Here is a 27,886-nt window from a genome sequence, read left to right as displayed (position 1 = left end):
GGCTACAACCTGAGGAGTGGGAGCCACATTTTACTGCCTGTTTTACACGTTATATCTGCAGGAGACTGTATTTATTACAGAGGAGGCTACGGCAAAAACAATAATAAACCAAAGATAAGCAACGGCCTTATATTCCACTGACGCGCATTCCGACTTTTTGTATGCTGGCGAGGGAGGGAGTGGAGAAAGGAACAGGGAAAAACAAAACCCACTAATAATGAAAACATGGTTGTACGAAGGGAAGCAGTCACCACAGAACCACCCTCCAAATGGAATCAGATCTAGTACCAAGTTGATCAAATTCTTAGCGGTTTCACATTCACAGGAACATCCCGGCCTGAAGGGTAACCGGACAGGGGTAAAAAGGACAGCAATGACAGGTGCTTGTAATAGGCTATTTCCTTCACCTTCAAAAGTCAGAAATAAAGGAAACCAGTAACTGCTTCAGGACCCAAATTACCAGATTTTTTTTTTCTTTAGTGGATACCCTGAAAAACAGGAGCAGAGATGCAGAAGAGCCAAGTTTATCCAAGCCCCAGTCAAAAGGTAGGTTCATCCAGTTGGCATTACACACAGACACCATGAAGCTTACAGAAAACACAACACTCAGCTGACGTTAATGTCAAAAATCATCTATATTAACAAAATCAAAACACAACACAACCTGAACATTGGGGAGCCATCGTAACATTTTTGAAAAGTCAAAAAACTGTAATGCGTCCTTGATATGGGAAGGGATGCAAGAGGCTCAACTGGGGGCAGGAGAACACAAAGTTAGAAAGCATGTTTAGTAGCCAACGCCTGAGCGGTCCAGTCCTGGGAAAAGCTGATGAATGCACATGAAAAGGCCTGCTTGTTTCAGCACCACATGAGGAGGCCCACATCTCACCTGCCGAAGCAGAGTCAGTCTACACCTGGGTTACTTAACTTCCCACAGTAGGGAGTCAGCCAAGCAGGGCTTGCACTTGCTAACTCGCTACAGGAGGCATTTTCATGCACTCTGACCCTTACCTGCTGAAATCATTTTTACAAAATACAACAGAAGGGATGGGAACAAGGGATAGAAACCTACTCTAAGAGTGGGAGGCCATTAAGACTAGAACAAATGTATGGGTTATTTGTCTCACAATCATGATATAACCTCTTCCACAGAGCATATTTCTTGAGTGTTCAGAGAACAAAACGTGCAGAGCATATGTGTCTTCTCCTCCTGCAAGGATGTGTCCTCGGTTGGGGTGAGAGGTCATGCACAAATATCAGTTCATAGTCAATTATGGTGGCAGCATATTGCATCAGTGTCCGCTCAACAAAAACTGCCATTTACCACGACCTGCAACTAAAAGAGGGACCAATGGTGGGAGGGAGGGACACAAGGATTAAAAAAAAAATGAGAAACTTTAATGAAACCACTATATATGCTTGTATTACATGGCCTTTATTCCAATGTTTGTTTCTTCAACCAGATGTAAACTATTGGCCCATCTGACCCCACATACCTGTCCCTCAGTAAGATAATCAGAATGCTTCAGGAAGCTGAAGACCCATACATCTCACTTAAATGGCACAAGGGCACCCAAAACACACATATACTGAACACGACATTGTGACGGAAAGAAAGGAAGGTTAGAAGGGGGAGACAAAACTCGTCTATTATACAGGGCACCAAAAAACCCTGCAATCTAAGCTGAATAATGTGTTATGAAGGTGGACAAGGTCACTCTGACATCTGTTAAATGGAATAGCTTTTTCACTTCCACTCTCCCACGTGATCTAGCTTTCCTCTTTTATTTATATGGTAAGTGGGAGCTGCATTTATCTATCTATCTATCTATTTATTTATTTGCGGTACGCGGGCCTCTCACTGTTGTGGCCTCTCCCGTTGCGGAGCACAGGCTCCGGACGTGCAGGCTCAGCGGCCATGGCTCACGGGCCCAGCCGCTCCGCGGCATGTGGGATCCTCCCAGACCGGGGCACAAACCCGTGTCCCCTGCATCGGCAGGCGGACTCTCAACCACTGCGCCACCAGGGAAGCCCGCTGCATTTATTTTTGAATAATGTAAGAGCAAACCAATTCGCCAATATCTAGGCAGAAAAGAGGATAAAGGTATGTATGAAACCGAACTACAGTTCAGTGGGGGATTATGAAGACAGGTTTCCTAAGATTCATTGCTACCAAAAACAAACAGGCAAACATAAAGAAAATGCATCAAGGTAGAAGGCAGCGTGCGATCCAAAGATAGCGCTCAAGATCATTAGGACACTACGCTGGGGGTGCCACGAGGACAGCCCCAAAGCAACTGTAACTCTACCTCAAAAACCTGCTGAGGGCCTCACCTCGATGCCAATAGGAAATCTAAGCAAGAATAGGAACTCCACAGGCCAAAACACAGCACCATCCCCAAGGCTGAATTCAGCTTCTAGACGGCCCTGGAGTATGGGCCAGACATGAGCTTTTGGGTGGGCATATCTGCCATTAGTGCAGGAGTCACCACTATGTTTTCCAAAATAGGTATTTTACAGCACTGTCCCCCTGCAGTTGAATAACCAAAAAAATTACCCTTTGACTTCACCAAGAGAATGATATTAAAGGAAATATTGTTGAGAATGCCACAGCAGATACATATAGAAGTTAATATACACACGAACAATAACACAGCACGCTAAACCACGGGGAAAACTGGTCTGATACCAGCTTGCTGGGAAAGTCACCTGTGAACCATGAGCCTCAGGAGATACAACACAGTCACCTGTGGCTCAAAGGCCATTAGTAACAGGTTTTCTGGGCTTCTCTGGACTTGAGCTACGAGGAACGCACAGTGATGTACCTTGCTCGTTAAACAGTGGCACGACGTCTTGATGGAAGTCTAATTAATTAATTGCCACACTGTGCAATCTGTAGTCTGCAGTGACTGCTACAGAGAGGGAAAAGCTCAACAGAATCCCAGTGATTAAAGCCAACAGGGGACGACCACACCCAGGCAAAGGAGAGCTGCCGAGACAGGCTAGAAGCCACCACAAGGAACCACAGGCAAAGCCTGAGCCAGGCTTGGGAACACAACATAAGATACACTGGAATTCATCACTGCTGTGGGCCTGGCTGAGCTTCTGTTTACGGTAGTATTTTCTTCTTGTGCCCAAGGCAAGCTTCCCAAGTGTCCACGCTAAGACTGACTACCCTTCCTCTGTCATGTCCCTTGGGCTGTGTGCTCCTCCCTACACATGACCTGGAGCCCCTCCTTACCCATTAGTGACTATGGGAGTTGAACTGGATGGTGTGTGTCCCAGGAACAGAGGGTGAAACTGACAGCCAGAAGGCCTTCCCCCGGCCACCTGATCAAAATCAACCCCTGAACCCTCACTACTGCCTTGATCTGTTCCATTCCTCAGAGCAGTCGCTGCTGCCTGGCATTGCTATTGTCTCCCTTTCCCGCTTGCATGTAGGGACGTTATCAGTTCTGTTCATTGTTACATTTTCTGCCTAGAGCAGTTCCAGGCACAGTAGGCACTTGCTGAGTAAGTGAATAAACCCCCTCAACTAACAAAGGAGTCTAATTCAGCCAATGAAAGTCCCTAAATATGCAAGGGTAGCATCCTCATCATGAAATAGTCGTTTGGACACAGCTTTTAGGGAGCTCAAAAGTATCTGCATCATCTCTTCTCCTATATCATCTAGTATACCTGTTAGCTCAAAGGATGCTCACATACTTCTCCCTAGTTGATTAGGATTAATTAGGATTAATTCCTAAACCTGTCCTAGAACCTGTATTTGACCTTTCTCCACTAAGACTTTCCAGTCACAGAACTAAACAGGGATTTTTTTTTAAAAGGTAATTTTATTTTAATACAACTCAAAAGAAATATCTCCTAACTCATGATAATAAGAAAAGGGAAAAGCAACTCAGTAAACATTCAGGTGAAGAGATAGGCGGTTTTATGCCCTTGTTTAAATTCTGTTTTCCTGGAGTATAAAACAGGATCTCTGTAGGTGCATTAGGAGAAGCCATGGAAAAATTCACATTCAGTGCCTGAAAACGAATGAGCTACAGAAAACACATCAACTGAGGTCCTTCGGTGAATAAGCAGCCAAGCTCCTGGCGCCTCGGAGCCACACAGCTCCATTCACGGACACAACTCACCCCAGATATGTCTGCGACACGGTGGATAGGCACTTCCTTCTTGCTATGCAATCCTTTACCATTCTTAATAGCCCTGTAAAGAAAGAAGAAAAAAGAAAAGAAGCCCGATGACAATACAAATCACACTGGGAAGGGGTAAGGAGGGTGGGAAAAGGTGGCAGGAAGAGATGTTGGTCCGACGGTCACATGTCACTACACAGGGCACGCTGCTGAGCAGCCAGTCTCGGCCAGAGCATTGGGAGGTGGGGAGGGTACACTCCTGCTCTTCCCCTATAAGCCCAGTTACCACAAGCTGGCTGCTAGTTACTGCTAACAGTGTGCCTGGTTATCAAAGAGAGCTCCAGAACTTGTTTCCAAAGGAAAGGCATCGTTCTAGGCACAAGAGAAGAATCAGCTGGAAGAGCACATTCCTAAAAAACAGAAGTAATAACGTTTCTTTCTGTGTTTAATCACATGAAGCATTTTAAATGCAAAAATATGTAGCTAGTGTTCCAATTCTAATGGAAATAAGTTCCTCCCAAGTAAAAAGATAAGTTGCCCTGGATGAAGCAATACTGTACTGAAAAGTCTTTTTAATAATGGGGAAGAAGGGAATTCCCTGGCAGTCCAGTGCTTAGAGCTTGGCACTTTCACCACCGGCCCGGGTTCGATCCCCAGGCAGGGAACTAAGATATGGCAAGCTGCACCGCACGGCTGAAGAAAAAAAAAAAGGATGGGGGGAGAAATTAGCAAAGGTACACAACTGACATTAAGCCTCATTTTCAATCAGTCTCAGGCTGTAATAACACTTGGTTTAGCAGGGGACCCTGGGACACACATCTGACCACTGGCTGGTTTGCTCCGATCTCCCACCTTTTGCCTCCTAATCCCTTGAGTGGTAGCTTCAGGGACATGATGATCACTCATGTAAAAATGAAGGACCGCAGAATCAAAGGTGACGAGTACATCACTCAGCGATGACACCATTAGTCAAGACCTTTGCGCACACTGCCAGCCTGCAGACCCACACAGGGAACACTGCTGTGTTTACAGACTGAGGAAGAGGTTCAGGAGTGTGACTGCTCCATGAACTAGACTTTCTAGGGTTTCCATATTCCAGAGAAAGTGTTAAAGTAAACTGCCCAGGCCAGGGTCAACAGGTCGGACGCTCACACTAGGAACCACACTGCAACTTTCTTCCCACTCGGGCTCCACTAATGAGCAGGAGTAGAGGCATTACTCTCAGGTCCTAACTTTCTAAAACCAATTCACAAATCAAACTGGGTGGGTGTTGCTGAGTGCAAAGTGGAACAGTCATTTCTCACATACTTGGACCCTTATCACTCCCCACTTGCCCCTTTTTCCAACCCAGGGGACTTGTCTCTCACTCAACTGATTTGAAACACCTTCTGTTCAGATACGACAAACAAAACACTTCCCTTACCACCCAGTTTCCACTCCATGATGAGGGGAAGAAGTCAAAGTACAGAATTAAGAAAAAAATCATACACTCATTCTAATCTGAACTGTTGGCTGAAAGAAAACATTTCCAAGTTCCTTGACTCCCATGATTCCTCCTGAATCTGAATCAAGGGCTTCAGCTTTAGAAATTGCAAATGGGTCACAACTGCTCCATTTAATTTCAGTCCAGTGATTTACTGTTCAGGGTGTCTGATAATGACCACGGACCAGGTTTAGCCCCTGGTCCCTTGGGATCTGCACACTAATGGTAGCTCTAACTCTTCCATCTCCCAAAGCCCTGTGTACATCCTGCTTGTGTCCTGCTTCTACAGCCTCCTCTGCCATCAGCAGGCTTTCCCCATTTTGCTACCATAAACTCCAAGGAGGGGGCTTGGGAACAAACCCGCAGCGAGGCAAGGCAAGAGCTCACTGCCACCCTGAGGTAAGTCGCCTTTCTTCTAGGCGAGGCCTGCTCAGCTTTCTGCAGGTCTCACGTGGGCACAGGTTGCCCACAGCCGCCTCCTCTTCTAACAACCAAAATACATGGACCTGCCCAATAAACAGATGGTTCACGGAGAACACTGCTGAACTCCTGGCCTTTCCTGGGGGTTGGAGAGCACCTCATATACTACGAGGAAAAAAGAACAGGGCCTGGGCAGTAAGTCAGAATACAGGTTCTCAAGGCAAAAATGGTGAGCTGGTAACCTACAATTCTGCCTTCTCTCTGTGACCCCAAAGTAGCTTTGTGCCATAAGCAGAAATTCAGCACTTAACCAAGATTAAACATACCACCCCAAGGGGAAAAACATAATACCCCAAAGCAGAAAATACGGATAATAGTGTACATATGACATCTGAAACAATCCAGAACTCTTTAAAATTAAGTCTTTTCTGTTTCATTGTTTTTTTGTTTTTTTTTGAGGTACACGGGCCTCTCACTGTTGTGGCCTCTCCTGTTGCGGAGCATAGGCTCTGGACGCACAGGCTCAGTGGCCATGGCTCACGGGCCCAGCCACTCCACGGCATGTGGGATCTTCCCGGACCGGGGCACGAACCCGTGTTTCCTGCAACGGCAGGCGGACTCTCGACCACTGCGCCACCAGGGAAGCCCTGTTTCATTGTTTTATTTATTTTTTAACATCTTTATTGGAGTATAATTGCTTTACAATGGTGTGTTAGTTTCTGCTTTATAACAAAGTGAATCAGCTATACATATACATATATCCCCATATCTCCTCCCTCTTGCATCTCCCTCCCACCCTCCCTATCCCACCCGCTAGGTGGTCACCAAGCTGATCTCCCTGTGCTATGCGGCCATTCTCTAAGTCTGTGTCTTTATTCCTGTCCTGCCCCTAGGTTCTTCAGAATCAGTTTTTTTTTTAGATTCCATATATATGTGTTAGCATATGGTATTTATTTTTCTCTTTCTCACTTAATTTTACTGTCATACAGTGAAGTAAGTCTTAATATTAAAAGAAGAAATTCTCTTACCTTGTTCCTAAAAAAAAATTAGATACTTGTTTACATTCAGGCATTAATTTTGGAAAAACCTTCAAAGACTTCATCTTTTCACACTTTAGATACAATTGCTAAATTAGATAAATTTCAGGCAACATGATATTTAAACTGAGAAATAGTTCTTAGCAAAACAGAGACAAGGGCTTCCCTGGTGGCGCAGTGGTTGAGAGTCCGCCTGCCGATGCAGGGGACACGGGTTCGTGCTGTGTTCTGGGAAGATCCCACATGCCGCGGAGCGGCTGGGCCCATGAGCCATGGCCGCTGAGCCTGCGCGTCCGGAGCCTGTGCTCCGCAACGGAAGAGGCCACAGCAGGGAGAGGCCCACGTACCAAAAAAAAAAAAACAAAGACAAAATTGAAAGTTAATAATTTGTAGACACTAAGCACAAATGCTGCCCGCCCAGGAAGCCCTCTAAAGTATAAGTGGTATGCTGAACCCAGACGGCAAAGTGTGAGGGATCACTGAGTAGCTAAACGGTCTCAAGTGCCAGCTTGAGTCTCCCTCCCTGTGCTGAGGTTGCTTTGGTTCTTGTTTGCCAGCTGCTGCAGAAACGACACCAGGTGAGCCATCCCCAGAAAACCTCCCTCAGCCTGACACAAGGCTGAAGCCACGGGAGGGGGAGGGGAGGGGGAAGGGAGGGGATCTGGGGGAACCGCCCAGTGCAGGAGGCTGGGAGGGAGGTGATATGGGGATATATGCATACATTTAGCTGATTCACTTTGTTGTACAGCAGAAACTAACAACATTGTAAAGCAATTATACTCCAATAAAGATATAGAAAAAAAAAGAAAGAGATTCATGCTTTTATCTCAAAGAGGTAAGGAGCAAACACCAAGAGTGGTAGGCTTACCACAGTGCGGTTAATGAAAGGAATATAATATATACCTTTGTTCCGGGATGCAAGCATCCATATATGACATGCCTGCCTACTAACAGTTGTATATAAGGAAAATAAAAACAGGAAGATCCTGGTTCTGCTGCCTTATCATTATTTCCTGGTGCGGCTACCCCTGTATCTTACATAACCCACCTTCTCTGGGATAGGTTTGGGGCCCTCTGTCTTTGAGACCTGGGAGGGTATAAAGGTAGCAGGTTTGCTTCCACTGATACCTGCTCCACAGAGCAAACACCAACTCCCCTCTCCATGCTGCCTGCAGGCTGCAACCACGGCTCAACATCCCTTTTCATTAGGCAAGGAATGAAACTCCAGACTTCTAAGCTTCACCTGCTGTGTCTGCTTAATAGCTGCTTTCTCACAAAGGCAGGCTGGAGCTCAGGCCAGCCAGGAGAAAGGAAGCAGGGGGGCAGAACACAGGCTGCTCCTCTCAGAGGCTTTCTTCTCCAAGCAGCCGCAGGACAAAGATGGCAACAACCAGCAGTGTCAATAATGGACAGAAATCGTCACCAGCCAGGAAAAGTGAGTAACGTCCACATACCTACAAAGAGGTAACAGTAAAGGACAGGGATGAAAACTCAGCTTTCTAGGTTGCTTCTAGAAGCTTCTAGAAGCTATAGCGTGGAAGAGGAACCCCATTCAGATCACTGGAAAACTATTCCCTTTAACCAACGAAGTCTGAAATTCTTCTGTATGAGATACTTCTGCCTTCCCACTAGAAGATAAAAACCATCAACTCTGCAAAGGCAGGCAGGGAGGTTGTTAAAGGGAGATTAGCCCGGCTAGCTTAGCGCAACAGAATTAGAACCTAGCACGCTTTATATGAAGAAACAGTTTGCTCTTCGGTTTTGGGGCCCCTTGCACAGGCAGAAAACCTCCTTCTCCAAGGCACAAGCCTTAGCACCACTGACATCTTGTGTCATTAGTTCATCTTGTGCCAACAAAGAGGCCATGACCTTAATTTCAATGTATAGATTATTATTCTGAATATTTTTGTGAGTTTACAAAAAAAGTTCAAAGACTTTGGTTAGATTCAACCTTATCAACCTAGATTCAACCTTATCCCAATCATAAAATAGTTGCCACACGAGGAATTCTTAACCTGGCGACATAAGTGGGCTTTACGTAGGATGCTGGGAATACCTATTAGCTAACCTGAAGTGGTAGTAGAATTATATATATGAATTTTTCTGGGGCATGGGAACTCCAACAGTTTCCCAGTTCAAAAAGAACCACTTTCATACATAAAGGCATTCAAAGAAAATAAAGTGACAGAAAGCATACCACAGAGAGGTAGCAGGGAAATGCCGAGGAAGATCAGGAGGCCCTGAATTCATCATTCCCCTTTAACAACACTGTCTTGGTAACCAGGAACCACAATGTCCCTTAACTGTGCTTCTGCTTCCTTGCCTGCATCCAAAACTTCCTTCCTACTGTGCTCACTTGGCTTTTTTGTAACCCCCCTGGGCCAGGCCCACAGCAATTTATTCCAAGATAACATCAGGAATATTTTAAATCCACTCAGGTCCCTTTGAGGGTGCACACCACTGCTGCATGACTTCTCCACAGAATTGATTTTTTCATTTTGCTCCCCTACTTATACCCATAACAAAGACCACCAGCCTGTGACATCCATCGAGTGGAAAGTATAATGCTTGGCTTTCACGGGCCCCAGAGTTTATGTCTTCCCACCATTTCCACATTACTCCTAATTCAATTAGGTCCATCTGCCCCAGGCCCCCTACGTCCAAGTTATTCATTACACTGTCTTTATAGATCCACACTAGAGAAAGAAAAGAATTACAGCTTATCAGTAGCCACCACCTCACCACAATCATAAAACAATTGTCACGTAGGAATTGTTAACCTGGGGTCCTAGGTGGGGGGCTGTTTGAACACTGGAAGTATCTATGAACTACTCTGAAATGGCAGAATTATACATGTGAATGGGTACATGCACGTGTATCACTCAGTTCATCATGCAGTTTAAACTGCAATGCAGTATTTTCAAATTGTATCATGTGTTCACTTTATTTCTACAGCTAGACTACAGGCCCTTTGAGGGTTAGAATTCTATCCTTAATACTCGTTACGGTACTTAACACAGAGCTATGTCACATAGTTTTAAACTCAGGGTCGCCTAGTTCAATGACCGTGTGTCTAGTAAAGCTGAACAAACGCCCGCTGACTAATGCAGAGTGGAAGATATTTCAGATTGGAGACATGGATAATGCCAACTGAGTGCAGGGCGCAGAAGAGTGAGGCTTGCTGGCTCTCCTGGAGGTGCAGGTTCACGATATATGCTCCAGGTCGCAGACATCTTGGTTTTGCTACTTGGAGTGGGGCAAGGCAGAAGAGCTGAAAGCCTGGCCTCTAAGCAGAAGCAAAAGTGCATCAAGAACAAAAGCCTCTCACTCCCTTCTTCAAGAGTCCTACAGCTAGAGGAGATGGTCAATAGTCTGAAAGGCAGTGACGGGAGCAAAGCTCCAGCCACCATAAACAGTGAAATGGAACCAAGTGGCAGGATTGTCAGAAACACCTACTAGATAATACAGGGTAAATGACTGAGGAGAAAGGAAAATAATTCCAACGGAAAAGGATAAAAAGCAGAACAAAGAATGAGCAACTTGCTAAAGTTCTAAAGAAGCTTTCATTGTGTATCAGATCATACTGATGAATACAGCAGTGAAGCACAGCAAAAAGGAACACCTCCTTTGGTCTTTCTACTGGTTCCTTGGCAGCGGGAAGAAGCAACCAGGTCCTGACACTCGGAAAATGAGACGCAGAGCAGGCACAGGTGCACAATGGTGGGTGGGCCTTATGCAGCTGCATTTTCAACAAAACCAGAATTACTGATAAGACAGAAAAGATGGAGAGTACAGAGACTGGAAAGGAGGAAATTGAGTGCTGTGGTCAACGGGAGGTCAGTGAACTAACGAGTCAGGAGGTATTATGAGGCAGCGGAGCAAATAACAAGGAACTCTGGGCCACCTCATCGAAAACTAATATAAGAAGAAACGAAGACGCATTGCTGTTCCACCAGGTGTGACATCTGATCTGCTGTGCTCAGGTTAAGAGAGGGGGAAAAACTGAGCTCTGGCAGAGAATCACCAGAGAAGACGTAGCCCAATATTAGATTCATGGGAAACACAAGCAGACCACGCTGTCCCAGATTAGGACCAAAGGACTACTAGAGCAGGTAGAAATGGTCAGTGTCAGTCTAAAGTCTTCTTGAGGGGCTTCCCTGGTGGTGCAGTGGTTAAGAATCTGCCTGCCAATGCAGGAGACACGGGTTCAAGCCCTGGTCTGGGAAGATCCCACATGCCGCGGAGCAACTAAGCCCATGTGCCACAACTACTGAGCCTGCGCTCTAGAGCCCGCGAGCCACAACTGCTGAGCCCATGTGCCACCACTACTGAAGCCCGTGCGCCTAGAACCCATGCTCCCAAGAAGAGAAGCCACTGCAATGAGAAGCCCGTGCACCTCAACGAAGAGTAGCCCCCGCTCGCTGCAACCAGAGAAAAGCCCGCGTGCAGCAACGAAGACCCAACGCAGCCATAAATAAAATAAATAAATTTATAAAAAATAAATAAAGTCTTCTTGAGAGGACAAGACTGCAGAAAGGTGAGATGAGATGAGAGGCAATGACAACTCAAAATTGCCTCAATGACACTGGTTTTATAATTTTTTCATATCTTTTTATTTATTTTTATTTTTTGGCCGTGCCATGTGGAATTCAGGAACTTAGCTCCCCGACCAGGATCAAACCCACAACCCCTGCAGTGGAAGCGCAGAGTCTTAACCACTGGACCGTCAGGGAAGTCCCAAATGTTTTCATGTCTTGATCACAGAGACAATACAGAAATACAGGGCCAGAGAAAAAGCAGGAGAAAGAACGATGCGTAATTCAATTCCAAGATAAAAGCATCATTAACAAAATTTCTAAGTGTTTATATACACATACCCACCCACTTAAATTGTGGGAAAAGTCTGGCGATTGTTTTTTCCCCCAGAAACAATAACTAAATGAACACTTCCTTGTAGTATTAGTTTTATTACATCATTTTGAATAACTTCACGTAAGTCCATAACATGATACACATTCCATAATTTACTCAATTGCCTACTGCTAGATATTTATGTGAATGTTAATAGTCCAGTATAATACTTCCGGTACTATAAATAATGCCAAAGGAATAACTCTTAAACTGTCAGGCACCTCCCTAATTATTCCTTAGAATAAATTCACGGAAGTGGAATGGCTGTGTCACAGGTCAGCAAAGCACTATTCCTGTCTTCCATCTCCCTTTCCCAAGGCAACCCAGACAGAACACGCCTTGCCTCGTGGACTCTATTTGTGGATAAACCCGTTGATTTAGGTGCTCCGTCCCAGGTACCCACTGGTACCTCCATGCTTATAATTATATTTGCAATTATTTACTTGCTCATCCAAAACCCCACTAGACCACACATTTTATTTTCTCCCCCAATGCACCTGATGTTTGTTACTGTAAAATGAATAAATTAGAGAACATTTTAATGCTTTTTCCTCAGTCAAAAGACGCAACAGGCTTACTGCTGGGAAAAATGGTTTTTCCGATGTGAGTACACTTACAGGGACCTGCTGGAAAAGATTCACTGCCATCCACTTGAGATCTGGCTCTCTGAACTTGATGCAGAAGCAAGAGGCATGGGAAGTAAGCCTTCTCAACTTCCAGGCCCAGAGCTGGAGGAGGGGAGTCAGGGGCAGCTGAGGAGATAACATATGCATGAGGGAGTTTACAAGAAATTTAGATGCAAAGAGTCTTACAAACGAAAGGAAGCTATGAAGGAGACTTCCCCTTCACAAGTAGCTATAAAATTCGGTGCATTGATGTACTGGTGATTAATTATTTGAACTACAGTCCTCTGGAGAGATTTCCAAGGATTAGAGCAAAAGTAGGATAGGGATATCTGTAATAGACACTCGGCTCTCCGACCCACTCAGCCCCCTGACACCGCAGATGAGGCAAATCAAGCAAGCACAGCAACCCTTAAGATCGTTTCACATTAAATTAGCCAAGAGCTGGTAGAGGCTACTCAGAAGGAATTCAGTTCAGAAGCCACGAACGCAGGGTATGAGGAAGGGGAAAGAGAGGTCACAGGGAAGGAATACAGAACTATTCAATGGGCTTGGTGAGGAACAAGTATGCCTGGCAGGGAAGGCATAGCTAGGACAGAAATCCAAAGAGATTGAAAGCTTATCCATTCCATGCCTTAGTCTCTATTACCTTTTACACATGGTTACAATTCCAACTATTAAATTACTAATGTGCCGTAAATTACACACATTTTGATTTTTTCTTAAAAACCAAAACAAAACAAAACAGTGGTGAATTGTTTAGGGCAGTGGTTCTCAAATTTTCATGTGCATTACAACAACCTGAAGGACGCGTGAAAAGAGATTGCTGGGACTCAACCCCAGTTTCTGATTCGGTAGGTCTGGGGCAATGGAGATGTGGGGAGACCTGAGAACTCACATGTCTAATAAGTTCCCCGGTGAAAATGACGCTGCTGGTCTGAGGACCATCCTATGGGAACCAGTGGTTTAGGGAGTCAAGTTATGAGACATTCAAAAATGTCAAGGGTCAAATGTTATCACTTTATTATTATAACTTATTTGGGATTAAAATTATGTTCCCAGTATGATAATCTTCAAGTGTTTTGAAATATGTTGTAAATATTTTGAAACCTCAAATACTTAGGGCTTGTGTGAGAGGAACTAGAGCCTTTTAGCCAAGAGAACACTGAGATGGTAGAGAACAGACAAGGTGCTGTGGACAAACGGTCACAGCTGGGTGGAGGGGGGGGACCAAGTTAATTAGGAAGGTTCGTCTAGAACAACTTCCTCTGAAAGAACACAACCAGTGCAGATTAATAATTACAGGAAAGACTGGGCAAGGAGGACTTCTTACTGTGAGTTCATTATTTGACCGTGACCTATAGAACTACCCACACCTTGTGTACAACACAGGAGCTGAAGCTAATGGGTTCCGACTTTACCCCAAACCCCTCACACTAGTCATCAAGACGAGTCTCACAGTTTGAGTTGTATCAGATGGAACTGGGAGTGGGGAAGAAAGACAGGATGAAGAGTGAACAGATCCTCTTAATATCCTGAAAGAGAAAACTGTTTGGAGATGGAGATATTATACAGCTCTCCAGAAGTGGCCATTTGTGCCGCCTTAAATGCAGATTGATTACTGCTATTTGGATGTTGAGTGCATCATCTCTTCCGAAGAAAGGGAAAAGCTAAATTTCCCCACATTCAGCTGTATCGTTAAATCACTTCCCCACACCAGCTCTTTTAATGCATTTTCCTGTTATCACATCCATTGCAGGAGCTGATGTACCCTACCCCCCAACAGTGAAACGCCCCCCAACACTAACACGTGCTGAATCTCATTAGCAACCTCTGGCCGTGCCACCAGGGCAAGGGCAAGCCCCAAATCTAGCGGGGAGTGCACTTCCAGGGTTAAGGAAGAAAAGAAGCCATTAGGATACTGAACAGAAAGACCAGCCTCCTTTCTCACGCTGGCCTCCCATTTGCACCAGCATGATGTAACACAGCCGGGTGAAGAGGGCAGCAGGTAATTCACCCAACTCCAGCTTTCTATAATGCCTGGCCTACAAAAATCCAACGGCACTCTGGCGCTACAGGAATTCAACAGTGAAGGAAAGAGAAAAACTTCAAATCAAAGCTCTGTTTTTAACAGTATTCACTAGGATCTAGTTTTATGCAAAGAGAATTTTCACTTGGTTCAGGTCATTAGGTTGAAAGCGAGAAATCTTGGTTTATTAAAGCTGTACCATTAAACTATTGAGAAGAACAGAGGCTGGACGGAAGAGATGAATTTCAGGGAGATGCCCTCATGGGAAAATTTAATAGAAGTGAGAGATGGAATAAAAAAGATATCAGGCAGGCAGTGTTCATGATGCAGAGGGAGAAAAAGAGGGGCTGAGAAAACAGGTAAGAAAAGAGCATAGGAAAAGCAGCAACACCCAGAGGTCCTATTCAGTCTATACATTGTGATAAGATATATTAGTTTCAAATTTTCAAAACACAGACCCAACCTCAACACCAGTTTTCTCACCGGATCGGTAGGAAGGTGAAACCTGCTTCATACCAAAGGCATTTCGCAAGTCAGAACAGTGTCAAGCCAGTAATGCTGACCTCTTCCAATTAAAGCAACAGAGAGCAAAAAAAAATGCTGGTAAGTCTTCACGTTTCATTCATAAACAGCACTGTAAATGCCAGTTAAGTTGAAGGCACAGGTAAGAAAGACCCTTTAAAAAAGTTTTGTATTTTTTTATGCACAAGTCATTTTTTTCCTCCACCTATTAAAATTTTGTGGGAAAATTCCGAAAAAAAAAAAAAAAAAAAAGTGGAGCTGCTCTGGCTCAGTCAGGAGTGGGAAATCAAGCATACTTCTCTCCCAGTGGTATTATAAAAATGCAAAATACATTTACCGTTCACTGCTACAAGAGCATGGAAGTCAGTAAGCCCAATGCAGACGCAGTAACTGCAACACCGAGAGAGGTTTGTACTTGAAACAGTTTCCCCCTTAATAATGACTACAGGTATTGGCCTAGGGAAGAGTTACCAACAAGTTCATAGCCTTCTGATCAAAGTCTGTGATGGAAATGCCAACACAGATTTCCTAGAGGTCCAAGCAGAGTGAATTCTACAACAGGGAGGGCGCTATCAACCAAGTTGGTTGGGTAAAAGCAAAAGAAATTTGATAGGGTTTTAATGAAGGGCTGGTGTTTACAGGGTTTGGAGGTTGGAGATGCAAAAGTCAGCAGACAGGAGCACTGGTTGCTTTTGTTTTTAAAGAAAAGGGAAGTTGCAAGGTTCACTCAATCAGAAACAGGAGGTCCCTGCAGGGTCAGGGAGGACTCGGAGCCCAGGCAGAGCTGAGCCAGGGCAGGCTCACGCTTGCCTCGCCGAGAGGGAGGACAACACCACAGTTTCCTTAATCTGCAGTGTGCCTGGCAAGAAAGAGAACACACAGGAAAAGATAAGAGAGAGCCTGCCCTTTTCTCTTTTCCCGAGATAACCCTAACCTCATTCTGTATGTCCAGAATGAATCTAAATTCATTTAAATCTGCTCAGACCCTAGGTTGTTCAATACAACTGCTTTCCCACTGTCAAGCTGGGGCATAAATTTCTTTTCTGAATATATACATTCTATCTTGAAATCACAAAATCTTAGAATTAACGGGTACCTTCAAGGAATAAAGCCCAACTTGTGAACTAACAACTCCTGTATTTTCCTGCAATGAACCACAGACTCACGGTTTCTAGGAAACCTTCAAATATTACATTTTAATATAAAAGTAGCTTTAGGTGGATGCAGACGGATGATATCCTACAGGTCAGGATGTCCAAGGAAAACAGGGCACACAGCCAGGCTTTGATTCCACGCATTGCCAGATTATCTTTAGTGTCCATAATGAGCTCAACAAAAGCCCATCGGGAAGACCTGTAGAATGCTAGGGGAATTCACATTCTGTTCTGTTTAAAATCAAACAGGATGTGTTATATCAAATACACAGAGTTTGAGACTGTGTAATACCTTAGAAAATAAGAAGGGTCTCCATAATGGCTCAGTATCTTGGAAATACCTCAGAAGAATATGAGATTCTCTGTAGGAGTCAAAGCCCTGCCTTAAGCTTAGAACACTCATCAAGACAGACAAAGCAGCCGGCCCGCTGGCTGAGAAATACTGAAGTCAAACAAGAATGGGAAATGTTGGGAAGCCAATATGGGGGTGAAAAATTAGAACGGTGCAGAAAAGAAATGATGTGACACACTGCCAAAGCAGTCCACATGATGCCCCTAAAAGGGGGGGAGACCAAGTTCAGGAGTGGCATCAGAAAGTGTGGGTCAGCTGTACCTAAATTCTTTTTGCTATGAATATGGAGGACACAATGGAGCTCTCAGAGGACTGGGACACAAGCAAGGGCTTTTCAATGGAGCCCACAGAGAAGCAAGGCTCAAAAATACACACATAAGTGCCAAACCTTTATTTTGCCAGGACACAAGGTAAGGAGGGAAGAGGCAGCTGATGATAGACAAGTGAACTAGAAAGGAAGGCCGCCTGTCGGGAATTAGGGGTTCATTTATCCTTTAAACAAGAAAGATGTGGCTTCCTCTAGATGCGCCATGTGTTTGAGGCATGTAGAGGGTTTCCCAAAAGCAGACAGGCATCCGAATGAAGGCACTGAGAAGGGTCAGGCACACGAAACAGAGCTGCTGAGGGGGGTACGATGAGCTCCTTTCTGGCGGGCAGGTGGATACGCCTGAAAGCATAGGCAGCCGCAAACTGGCATTCTTCTTCCTCTTCTGTCTCACCTGGTCTCCCAACACACGCCTAACGCGTCATTCTCTGAGCTCCCATCAGATGATCTGAGAAAGGTTGGCAGATCATACGCCCTTGCAGAGGAAGCAGCAGCTGCAGAGCCCTGAGAAAGCTCATCAACTCCCGCGCAGGCAGCTGGCTGACCCGAAAAGACAGAGTTAACAGGCTGCCCTTCCCCCAAAGCTTACAACGTCCTCTTAAAGGATTAACGGCCAAGCAGTGCTCTGGAAAGCAAAGTCAATGGCAGAACACTGGGCACCAATGCCGAGATCACTAGTGATAACCAGAGAGAACAACAGGGATCCAGGGGACAGGGACAAAGAAGTCTCTTGGAACCACCAGCCCTGTGGGCAGGGACTCAAGAGAATGCTGGCCTTGCCATGTTACGTTCACCCACTTATTATTGACCAAAAGACTTCCAGGATGAGTGACTTGCCATGAACACAGCAGATGTTACTAATTTGGCCTTTGCTAAAGCATTAGATACAGTACCTCAAGAAATTTTACTTGGGAAATTAATTCAAATTGGCTTGGTTCAGTACACAATCACTGGAGTTTAAAAAGTGGCTGAAGGATGATAAACAAAGACAGTTAAGTGACAGTCCAAGCGGTGAAAGACTTGGGGTCAACAGCAAAGCCATTCTTGTTTAGGGGTTCTATTCAGGGCCAAGGAAAGGAGTAAACAACTCGCTAATGAGATCTGCAGAGGACACTCAGCTGGGAGGTAGAGGGACCGCATGGACAGGGGCATAATAATTACAAGGCCGACTGGAAAAAAATATAGCTCATCTATCTAGAGGAAAACAACCCTAAAGTCAGATCATATTCACTGGACAGGTAGGATAAGGGGCAGAAGCAGCATGTAAAAGCACAGGGAGGGCTTCCCTGGTGGCGCAGTGGTTAAGAATCTGCCTGTCAATGCAGGGGACACACGGGTTCGATGCCTGATCCGGGAAGATCCCACACGCCGCGGAGCAACTAAGCCCGTGTGCCACAACTACTGAGCCTGTGCTCTAGAGCCCGCAAGCCACAACTACTGAGTCCATGTGCTGCAACTACTGAAGCCCGCACACCTAGAGTCCGTGCTCCGCACCAAGAGAAGCCCCTGCTTGCCGCAACTAGAGAAAGCCTGCGCGCAGCAACGAAGACCCAACGCAGCCATACATACATACATACATACATAACTAAAAAAAAAAAAAACCACAGGGAATATCTCATAGGGGCCAGAGTGCTTCAAACCGAAGGCAACCTAAAATAAAGCAGTGTCAGAGAAGAGGTGCTCTTGCGGTGAGGTCGACTATCATTTTCCCAAAAATGGGGGTGCATTCTGCACTGAAAATAGTCTTCAATGGCTATAAGGCCACCATTCCTATCTGGCAGGTGTTCTGGTCTTTCTCGCTGGGGTTGGCATCGGGCTTGTGGACAGCACCGCTCCCAAGGAGGACTCATTCGCAGGCCATGTGGGCCACTTCTCCTAAAGCTTTCTAAGATGTGTACTGCCCCATGGCAATGGCGCAATGACTCACTGGCCAGGGGAAGTGCTTAATTTCTCTCCGTTTACTCTACCTGCAGCAGTGCAATGACTCCGGAGCCAGTTTTTCCACCACCCGTCTGAAAGCAGTGGCTCGACACAATTATCTCTAGGCAGCTCACTGCTTTAACAGGCAAGTGTCTTGTTACATTCTACCAGCTCGAAATGAGTACCAGACTAAAAAGGCTGTTTTCTTTTTAAAACCTAAAAAATGTCACCTATCTCTGCCTCCTCGTTAAACATTGTAGCACAACAGCATAATAAGAGAGGCTGTTGTGGCCTCACTTTCCAGAGCAGCTAGGCAAATTATTTTCATGTTTACCTGCCTGTCAGAGTTAAATATTCACCAGTGGCAGAGTGAACCCAGGGCAGAAAATGGGACTCTAGATCCCACTGTATTGCTAAGTGCTCTTGCTACACTGGGAATACATAACCGCTTCTCCAAGTTGCCACCAGATCAGACTGAGCATGCCCAGAATGAACCTCCCCACCCCCACCCCCAAGATCCCACCTAAAGAACAGTCTAATCATTGCCCATTTCCTAGAATAGCAAGATCATCAAATAGTAGTCAGAGATGTGAAGACACATCTCCCGCTATGGGTTCTTTCAGCCCAGTTGGCTTAGTTCGCTGGGAGAGAAGAATAAGGAAGTGAGAAAGGATTGAAGAGAAACACCAGTTATGGACTATACATCATATTATTTTACACTAGACATGAATGAGCCTCAAGCAACCAAAGATACTGAACTTTGTGCTGAAGACTTAGGTCCTAGGCAGGTCCTACTGGGAAAAGCCCACAGGAAAGAATCCAAAAAGCCACAGCAACCTGACAGATGGCTTTCTTAGCTGACATTCTGTGTGACATTCTACAGATGCCCTATCCATCAGGATGTGACATGATGTTAGAGGTAAATGTCATGTATTAGGGCAATGTTCTGGGCCAAAGAGCAAGAGAAGTGATCTCAGTGACGAAGTCTAAAGTATAGACAGCATGTGCTCAAACTCATTCCTCCTCTAACGGTGGAGCATAACCTGGCAATTACCAAACTTCTAGAACAAACTACGTCCTAGGTCACAGAAAAACATCTGCATGAGGCAAGCGCCTGCAATCACTTTGAAACAATGGACACATTCTGGTTGAGCCCAGCAGTCTGATAAGCTCCGAGTCAGAACAGCGATCATCACCAAGTTCTGGCTCTGTTTCCCGGGAAGGCTGGAGGAATCGCTTTGTTCCCAGCACCGCCCAGTGACACAAGGCCCCATGAGAAAGAGCCTTGAGGAACTCCTGGTAAGAAATACTGCTGAGCAGCAAGCATGTCCTTGGGGCAACCAGCCATGGGGATGAAGGACAAAAGGAAAATGTCACAGGGCTTCTCACAAATGCTCTCCTGCCAGCTGTCAGAAGTGTGAAATGCAAACTCATTTCCTAATAAATGTTTTCATTTCCTTTGTATGTGACAAAAGGTCTAGAGGTGACAAATGGGAGGGGCCGGGGAGCAGAGGCCTCTGCAGGGAAGAACCCGAGGCAAACGTCCTGCACAGTAAGCAGGGCTCCACTGTTTGTCCCAGGGAAGGAAAGGATGATGGAGATAAAAATACCACGTATAAGTTTCTCATCTGTCATTCATTTTACGGCATCTACTAGAAGATCATATCTAATATATGCCTAAATTTTGCAGATTTAAAAATATAGAGGCCCAAGAGTGTTTAACCAAGGTTAGATTGCGAGTTTGAAGTGAGGTCCCTTTTCTTTTGATGGGGAAAAGCTGGAATAATAAAAGAACACAAGCTTTCTCAGCATGTTGTTTTCTGTCGCATTCTGCTCAGCGATGGGCAGGACAGTGGGAAAGAAAAAAGTGGGGCCCTGGGACCCAAGGCATTCACTTTAATTTAAATTATGCATCTCACCTGGCCTCGGCGGCGAGCAGTTCATCATAGTGAGAGGACCGCTGGTCGTCATCCTGCCGGTACCTGATCACCGTGGCCAGACCTTTGCTGACAAGGGCCTCGGCAATGTTTCTGCAACAGAAAAGATAGGCCAGTGAGCACTTGAGGTGCATGTGGGGCTCAGTCAACAGCAATAATAAGATAGCACCTGGAGGTCTTAACGCATCCTGGCAGAGGGAGGGGGAAGCCAAGGATTTCAAGACCAATGAGTTGCTAAGCTAGAAATCCAAATAAAAAGGAGGAATAACCAAGTCCCCTGGCTCAGCATTTTTCTGGTTAGTACAGTCAGATGCTATATCAATCCATACATAAAACCTGGCAGAAAATATCTGTAAAAAGCCCACATTACGCAGGGCTATTTACAGAATGTTATAAACAAGCCACTACCCTCAAGAAAAGTCTGCTCTAAAATATCAGGCACGCAGATTAAAAAAAAAACAAAGCACATAAAAGCATGACCTAAATTTCTCAAAATCTCCTTTCTAGCCTATATGGGAACTAGAAAATACCGTGTTCCAGTTTGGCAATGTTGGGAACACTGGTTTCACGTAACACTCAAAGTGCGTCTCTCCTCATCAGAACTTCCAACATGGGCTCTCCCCTCAACCCAAAGGGGGCTCGGAGGAGGTGAGGCTAGGAAGGAATTGCGGGGGGGAGGGAGAGGGCGAGGCATTGGGGTGGAATGAAAGATCTTTTAAAAAAACTGCATGAGTCAGGGGAACAAAGTAAAAAGTATAAACCCTGTGATGACCAGCTTTGGAGCAATACTCCCAACAGTACTTTTAGGACCACAGGATATTCAGATTAGAATCCTGCTTCAAAAACATTTCTCCAACGTGCTGAATCTTTTCCTCACCAGCAAAAGAAAGCGGGGTCACTGTGCGTGGCTTCCATCTACTCAGAAGAGGACACTGGGAATGGCGCTCAGACAACTAACGAAGCGTATCTGCATGGTTCCCCCTCCCCCCAACGTGGAAAGGGACCTTTGATGGACAGAAATAAAACTGCGAAAACAAATTTTCAAAAGTTACCTGTAGCCAAGTACCGCAAAGCAAGAGGCATAATATCACTGGGGGAGAGCGGCGGTTATATCTTTCTTTGTGTCTGTCGTAATTACACCAAAGGCCCCACTCAGACCATCTGGTGAGCTGCCCTTTAGGGAGGAGGGACGGTAAGCAATAGGCTACTGTACCATATGCTACGATTTAGTGTCGCTGGGGAATGCAGTTAAATCTAGTGGTTCTTAGACTCTCAGACTGCGGGGATGCAGTGAGCCGGGCTAAGCAGTCTACAGGCGTGTTTAAGCCACTTAAGGGTTCTCTTCATCAAAACCCAGGAATTTACTTTAAAAAAGGGGAGGGGGGATATGTGCGGGTAGATAAAGGAGGAAAAGATGCTGTGGCTGATTCTCTTCTCATTCTGTGCCCCTCTGCTGCCTCTGCTGCCTGCTTATCTACTGCCAGCACGATATTAATATCTCCAAACCGCCACGGAATTAGCACTTCTCAAAATCCACTCCCACAAAGAGGCTGCTTTGCTGGCCACCCTGTTTCCTGAGTCACCGCACAAGCGTGCTGGCAAACGCTGTCATTATCACAGAGCTGGGTTTGGCAGAGTGGAGAATGCCAGCAGCCCCAAATCAGCAGCTGTAGATGATGCTGTATGGGGAGAATTTAACTAAGGGTGTCACCAAAGGCCTGAAAGGGCAGGAGAGAGGCTCCGCCCACCAAGAGGCCAGAGAGAAGATGGGCACGAGCCCACCTGTGACAGGTTGAGACGGCTTAGTGATTGGAAATGCCAGAAGAACAAAGACACGTTTGGTACTAGTGCATTTGGAATAACGGTGCATTGACATTTTACAGTCAACACGTGGGGTCTGGAGGAGAAAGTTGGAATGACAGGGCAGAAGAGGGAGAATTCACACAAATAAGCTTCTATATGAAAAGCTAGAGGATATTAAGCAAAATAGCACAAATGTTTAATGATCCACCCTGGTTAATTCTGCTCCAATCAATTCACAGTACTGAACTGAGTGCCTATGTGGCCAGCAGAGAACCAAGGGCACAACCCTTCCCTCTCCTGCAGGGTTTTTGCCCTCCAGATCCTGCCAGCAAATGTCTACAAACCAGTTAGGGCCTCAGATTCTAAAATCCACAGCCTGCCCACCACCTTCCCTCCCTTTTCTCCAAAGCTTCAGTGTGAGCCATATTCCCTTAGCTTCTTTTCCCTAAATACAGACTTCTCCTGGAAGAATGGTTCGATGCTAGTAGTCAGCAGCATGGAGGGTAAAAACACAGGAAACAATGACAGACATCACTATGGAGCCCTTCCTACGAGCCAGGCATGTGAGAATCACACCACATGTATTTTCTTCTTGGTGCGTGCTCCCCTGTGACATCACAGCATATTACAATTAATTCATCATCTATCTTCCAACTTGAAATTACGAAGTCTGAGAGGGCAAGGGCTGTGTCTTTCTTGCTCTGTATCCAAGTATGAGAAAAACATCTGATCGTTTTGGAAATACAGCACTGGAACTTTATTTCTTATCCTAAGCATTTATTAGCCAAGCTTGCCCAGCATAGAATTAAGGACAAAAGCTTTCTACATGCCTTCCCAGCTTTTGTTATTCTCCTCTCCATTATCTAACACTTGTATTTAAAGACAATGGAAGGGGGCTTCCCTGGTGGCACAGTGGTTAGGAATCCTCCTGTCAACGCAGGGGACATGGATTCAAGCCCTGGTCCGGGAAGATCCCACATGCAGTGGAGCAACTGAGCCCATGTGCCACAACTACTGAGCCTACACTCTAGAGCCCGCAAGCCACAACTACTGAGGCCCACGTGCCACAACTACTGAAGGCCGCACGCCTAGAGTCCGTGCTCCACAGGAAGAGAAGCCCCCGCTCGCCGCAACTAGAGAAAGTCTGCGTGCAGCAACAAAGACCCAGTGCTGCCAAAAATAAAATAGATAAATTTAAAAAAGAGAGAGAGAATGAAAGGGAGACAACTAAAATGGAATTAGCCTAGATACATGTACTTGACTCTCTCATTCATTTCTTTTGGCCACTAATGAAAGGTCAGGAGATCTCCCCCGGCCAAAGATGGTTCGGAACTCAACACCAGTGTATTGATTAGTTGCCCAGTAAGAAAAGAGAACATTAAATTATGTGCCATGAATTTATGCTGCTTTAGACAAATTTATAAGTTCTGCTTTCTTGAGTGTATCGGTAATTCTACTCTAATTATACATGTCTGGTTTAAATGGATAATTCACAATGAGCATACAAAAAGGGACCGACCTAACAGCCTTGGAGTGGAGGTCTAACAGGAAATCATCTCTCTCTGTATCAGCTAGAAACACAAAGAGAATTAGTGCTGGGATTCAAATGCTTCTTCAAACTCAAGGAGAATTTTAGGTTATATGAGAAGTGAACCGTTTCCACTAGTCAAGATCAGATGTTCCTGATAAAAACACAAGCAATGTCGGTCTTTGCAAGCTTTCTCAAAAGATCTCCATGTAGTTGACATCCTCCCCTCCCACTCATTTCCATAGCAAGCAGGTTGCAAAAAGCTCATACTTTCTCATAAGTTACCTTTGAAACCATGGGGTACTATACTCTGCCAACCTGGAGAAAAGGTGTTCTGTGCCCATATATGAGCATAGGATTAAAGCAGATTTTAGTCACAGTAGGCTATAATGAGCTGATCATACCTTTGCCTGCCTTCCCCATCCCTACGCTCCAAACCCAAGATTGGAAGTAATAATCAATACATGGATAGATCAGATAACTGACTAAAATTACCTAGATTACTTAAAAGTGTGGGAGAGGAGGGGAGGGGTAGTTTTAAAACAATCTTGCAGAAAAATTGCACATACAGTAACAAAGAACATGCCAACCTTTGATTCGTTTGAGAGTAAATGACCTGTTATATACCACCATCCCCAAAACCTTTAGTGTGTATTTCCTACAAACCAGGACATTTTCCGACATAATCAGAAAATAATGACTTGAGCCAGGATATCAGTATGGACACAGTACTGCCATCTAACCCACAACCCTACTCAAATGTTGCCAACTGTTCCAATAGAGAACTTAGGGGAAACCAGATCTAGCTCAGAATCAGGTGTTGCGTTTTGTTGTCCTGTCTCCTCTGCCTGGAATGGTCTACCATGATTAGTCTACCACGACCTTGAAACTTTTCAAGAGTATAGGCCAGTAATTTTGGCCTGACGTCTCTATGATCAGAGGCAAGTTATGAATCTTCGGCAGGAATGTCACAGAAGTGATGCTGTGTTGTTCCCATGGCCTCCTTTGAAATGATGTGTAATTTATAGATAATGTTCATTTTGATCACTTGATTCGGGTAGTGTCTACCAGGCTTCTCCCCTGTAAAGTTACTTCTTCCTTTTTATAACAGATACTGAAAAGAGACACTTTGAGCTATGTAATTTTCATCAAACTCCCAAGTTATTCAGTTACTGATTTGTATAGGTATACTGCCATGAAACATTTTATTTAAAGGGTCATATAATCCACTACCATCATTTTTTATTCTGATGCTGGAATTTTTCCCAATTTGGCCAGTGAGAGCCAAGTCAAGCTGGCTCCTGTGTCCTGTCATTCTCTGAGCACTTCCTTGCTTTCGGGCACAATGCGTTCCAGGCTCATCTTCCACTGTTTTCTGCAGCTCTGAAATTAGCCATTTATCCAAGTAGTCCACATTTACATTTTTATCTCCATACATTTATTTCTATATCTATAACTATTGAAAACCATGTGTGGCAGTCATGAAAATGTGCCTCTCGGATCTCTGACTGCAGGAAGCATAATTGACTGACAGCCCAGCTGCTATGCTCTGAAACCTATTACTCTCTTTCTGCCGAGGCTATGCTTCCCACCAGCTGCTTCTAGCCAATGACTGGGTGCAGTGGAAATACTAAGGCAGGCCTATTGCTGAGAGACCTGGGACTCCTCTGACAGGCAGCTTTGGCTTTGAGGACTCCTTATCACCTTTGCTGAAACTCTTACAACTGCCCACAGCCTCAGCTTAGGTTTTTCTAATTCAACCTTCCATCCCTCCCTTTTCCACAGAGGTTAGGCATTCACAGCCTCCTCCAGCTCCCTTCCCATTTTCCCTCAATTTTCCCCAATTAACCTCTCTTGTCCGTTTAATCCTGTCTTGGCATCAGCTTTTTGGAGAACCTGAACCAACACACCATGAGCTCACAAAGGTACTAAAACCCCATTCCAACACTATAGGGCTCGTGTAGTTTTCTTCCTTTCCATATTTATACAACCCTTTTGACAGTGGGAAGCCTGCCTTCCATTATCCTTAATTATTTTCCTTACATGAATAATCTTCTCTACATACACACATACAGTGTCTCACACATTCTTTGACTTCCACAGTTCGGTCCTAACAGTAGAGCTAATTTAAAGGGTATACGCTACTTATCAAGAGAACCTGGGGTAAATGGATAAGAATATTTCAAGAGTGGACATAAGGCATAACACCGGAACACACACAGGCATGGGCGTGCACACACACACACACACACATACGTACACTTCATTCTCCATCTGAGTAAGGATAACAGATAACTCTCAATGGCTTTGGCTCATAGATCTCTAGCTATTTGAACTAAACATTTTCCACTTAAACACCATCAACATTTTGTCAGTCACTGAAGTAGATGTCCATGGAGATTACAAAGCAGAGTATTTCCTTAAGGCAAACAAGCACGTGGACACATATTCAGAATAAAGTAAGCCCATAAAGAAATGCCTTTACACTATATTTGAGTCAAGGCTAAAGGAAATGGTTGGAAGATAGTTGACAGCTCAATTCAATTATAACGGTCACATCACCTCTAGCAGAGGTACCTATATCTCACGTGTGCGCATACATGCACACACAGACACGCATTCCTCAAGACTTCTCTACAATAACTTCAAGGCCCCGTGGGTCAAATTTCATAAGCTGAGCACAGAATGTACCCCATGGCTATTCACTGTGTGAACATGATCCAACAAGACATCAGGCATGTAGCCAGGGCCTCTGTCATCCATGACCCTCAAAGATTCCAGTATCTTACGCTGGGAAACTGCCTCTGCTTTGTTTCCACATTGGCTGGACCTTCAAGACAAGGACAGGTTCCTCAAAAGTGCTGAGATGGAGAGCTCTGGCTGACAGGGTTCCCATATTAATTTCTAACATATCAGATGGCTCATCTCATGTCTCAGCTATATAGGAATGTGCTTCTGTGGGGCTGAACCACAGGGAACCTATGGGGGGCTGATGTCTTTCTTTGCAAATAAGTTAGAGACAAGGAAGGAGGGAGAGACCACCACAAGATTTGGTAATGAGGCAGAAAGCGAGGAGGACTGGACAGCTATCTTCTTCAGAATATTAGGGTCACCTTTACTCATATACACAGAAAACATGGGCTCTCAGTCTAAGAGGGCAAAGAAGTGGGGAAAATGATTAATGGCTACCAGGCCCCAAGGCTAGGTCCCGCTCCAATCTTCTCTACAAGTTCACACACAGACCTCTAATACCCACACCAGGCAAGAACCCGGCAATTTCAAGCTTGAGATAGACTTGGCTTTTATAGGCTGACAAAATAAGACTGTAAAGGGTGAGAGTAGAATTCTAGATGAGCGAGATCTATGACAATGGGCAGTGAACAAGTATCTTTACTGACTACTGTTTTTTCCCCAGGCCTCAAACTAGGAAAAAGCCCAGCAGAGCAACAGGGAGCTGCCACAAGCTAGTATGACAGCGTCTCCAAGGGTCGCACTTTGCCTCTCCCACCCAGTGTCTTCTATCCTCCAATCTTAGATTGAATTCCCAAGAATCTGGAACAATGAGTTTCCCTATTTTTTTTTCCTTAAAATACATCCAGGAGGCACTTCCCACATAACCAAGCAGCATATGTAGACAGGAGATTCTGTTTTAGAAGCATCAATAATTAGAAACATCTGAGGTGGCACGACATGCTTTACAGACTTC

The 27,886-nt window shown here is 45.0% G+C and overlaps 1 protein-coding gene across 1 annotated transcript in view; it reads right to left on the bottom strand.

Annotated features, from left to right (window-relative positions):
• Nucleotides 1–27,886, bottom strand: part of SND1 (staphylococcal nuclease and tudor domain containing 1) — a 419,523-nt gene that overhangs the window by 165,065 nt on the left and 226,572 nt on the right. The window contains exons 13-14 of the mRNA XM_065883390.1: nt 20,832–20,942; nt 4,137–4,209 (exon numbers count right to left, since the gene is read on the bottom strand). Of these exons, the coding sequence (XP_065739462.1) occupies nt 4,137–4,209; nt 20,832–20,942 (184 nt within the window). The remainder of the gene's footprint in view (nt 1–4,136; nt 4,210–20,831; nt 20,943–27,886) is intronic.

Source organism: Phocoena phocoena, chromosome 9 (assembly GCF_963924675.1).
Source record: "Phocoena phocoena chromosome 9, mPhoPho1.1, whole genome shotgun sequence".
Classification (NCBI taxonomy): Eukaryota; Metazoa; Chordata; class Mammalia; order Artiodactyla; family Phocoenidae; genus Phocoena; species Phocoena phocoena.
This window is presented reverse-complemented; position numbering and strand designations above follow the sequence as displayed.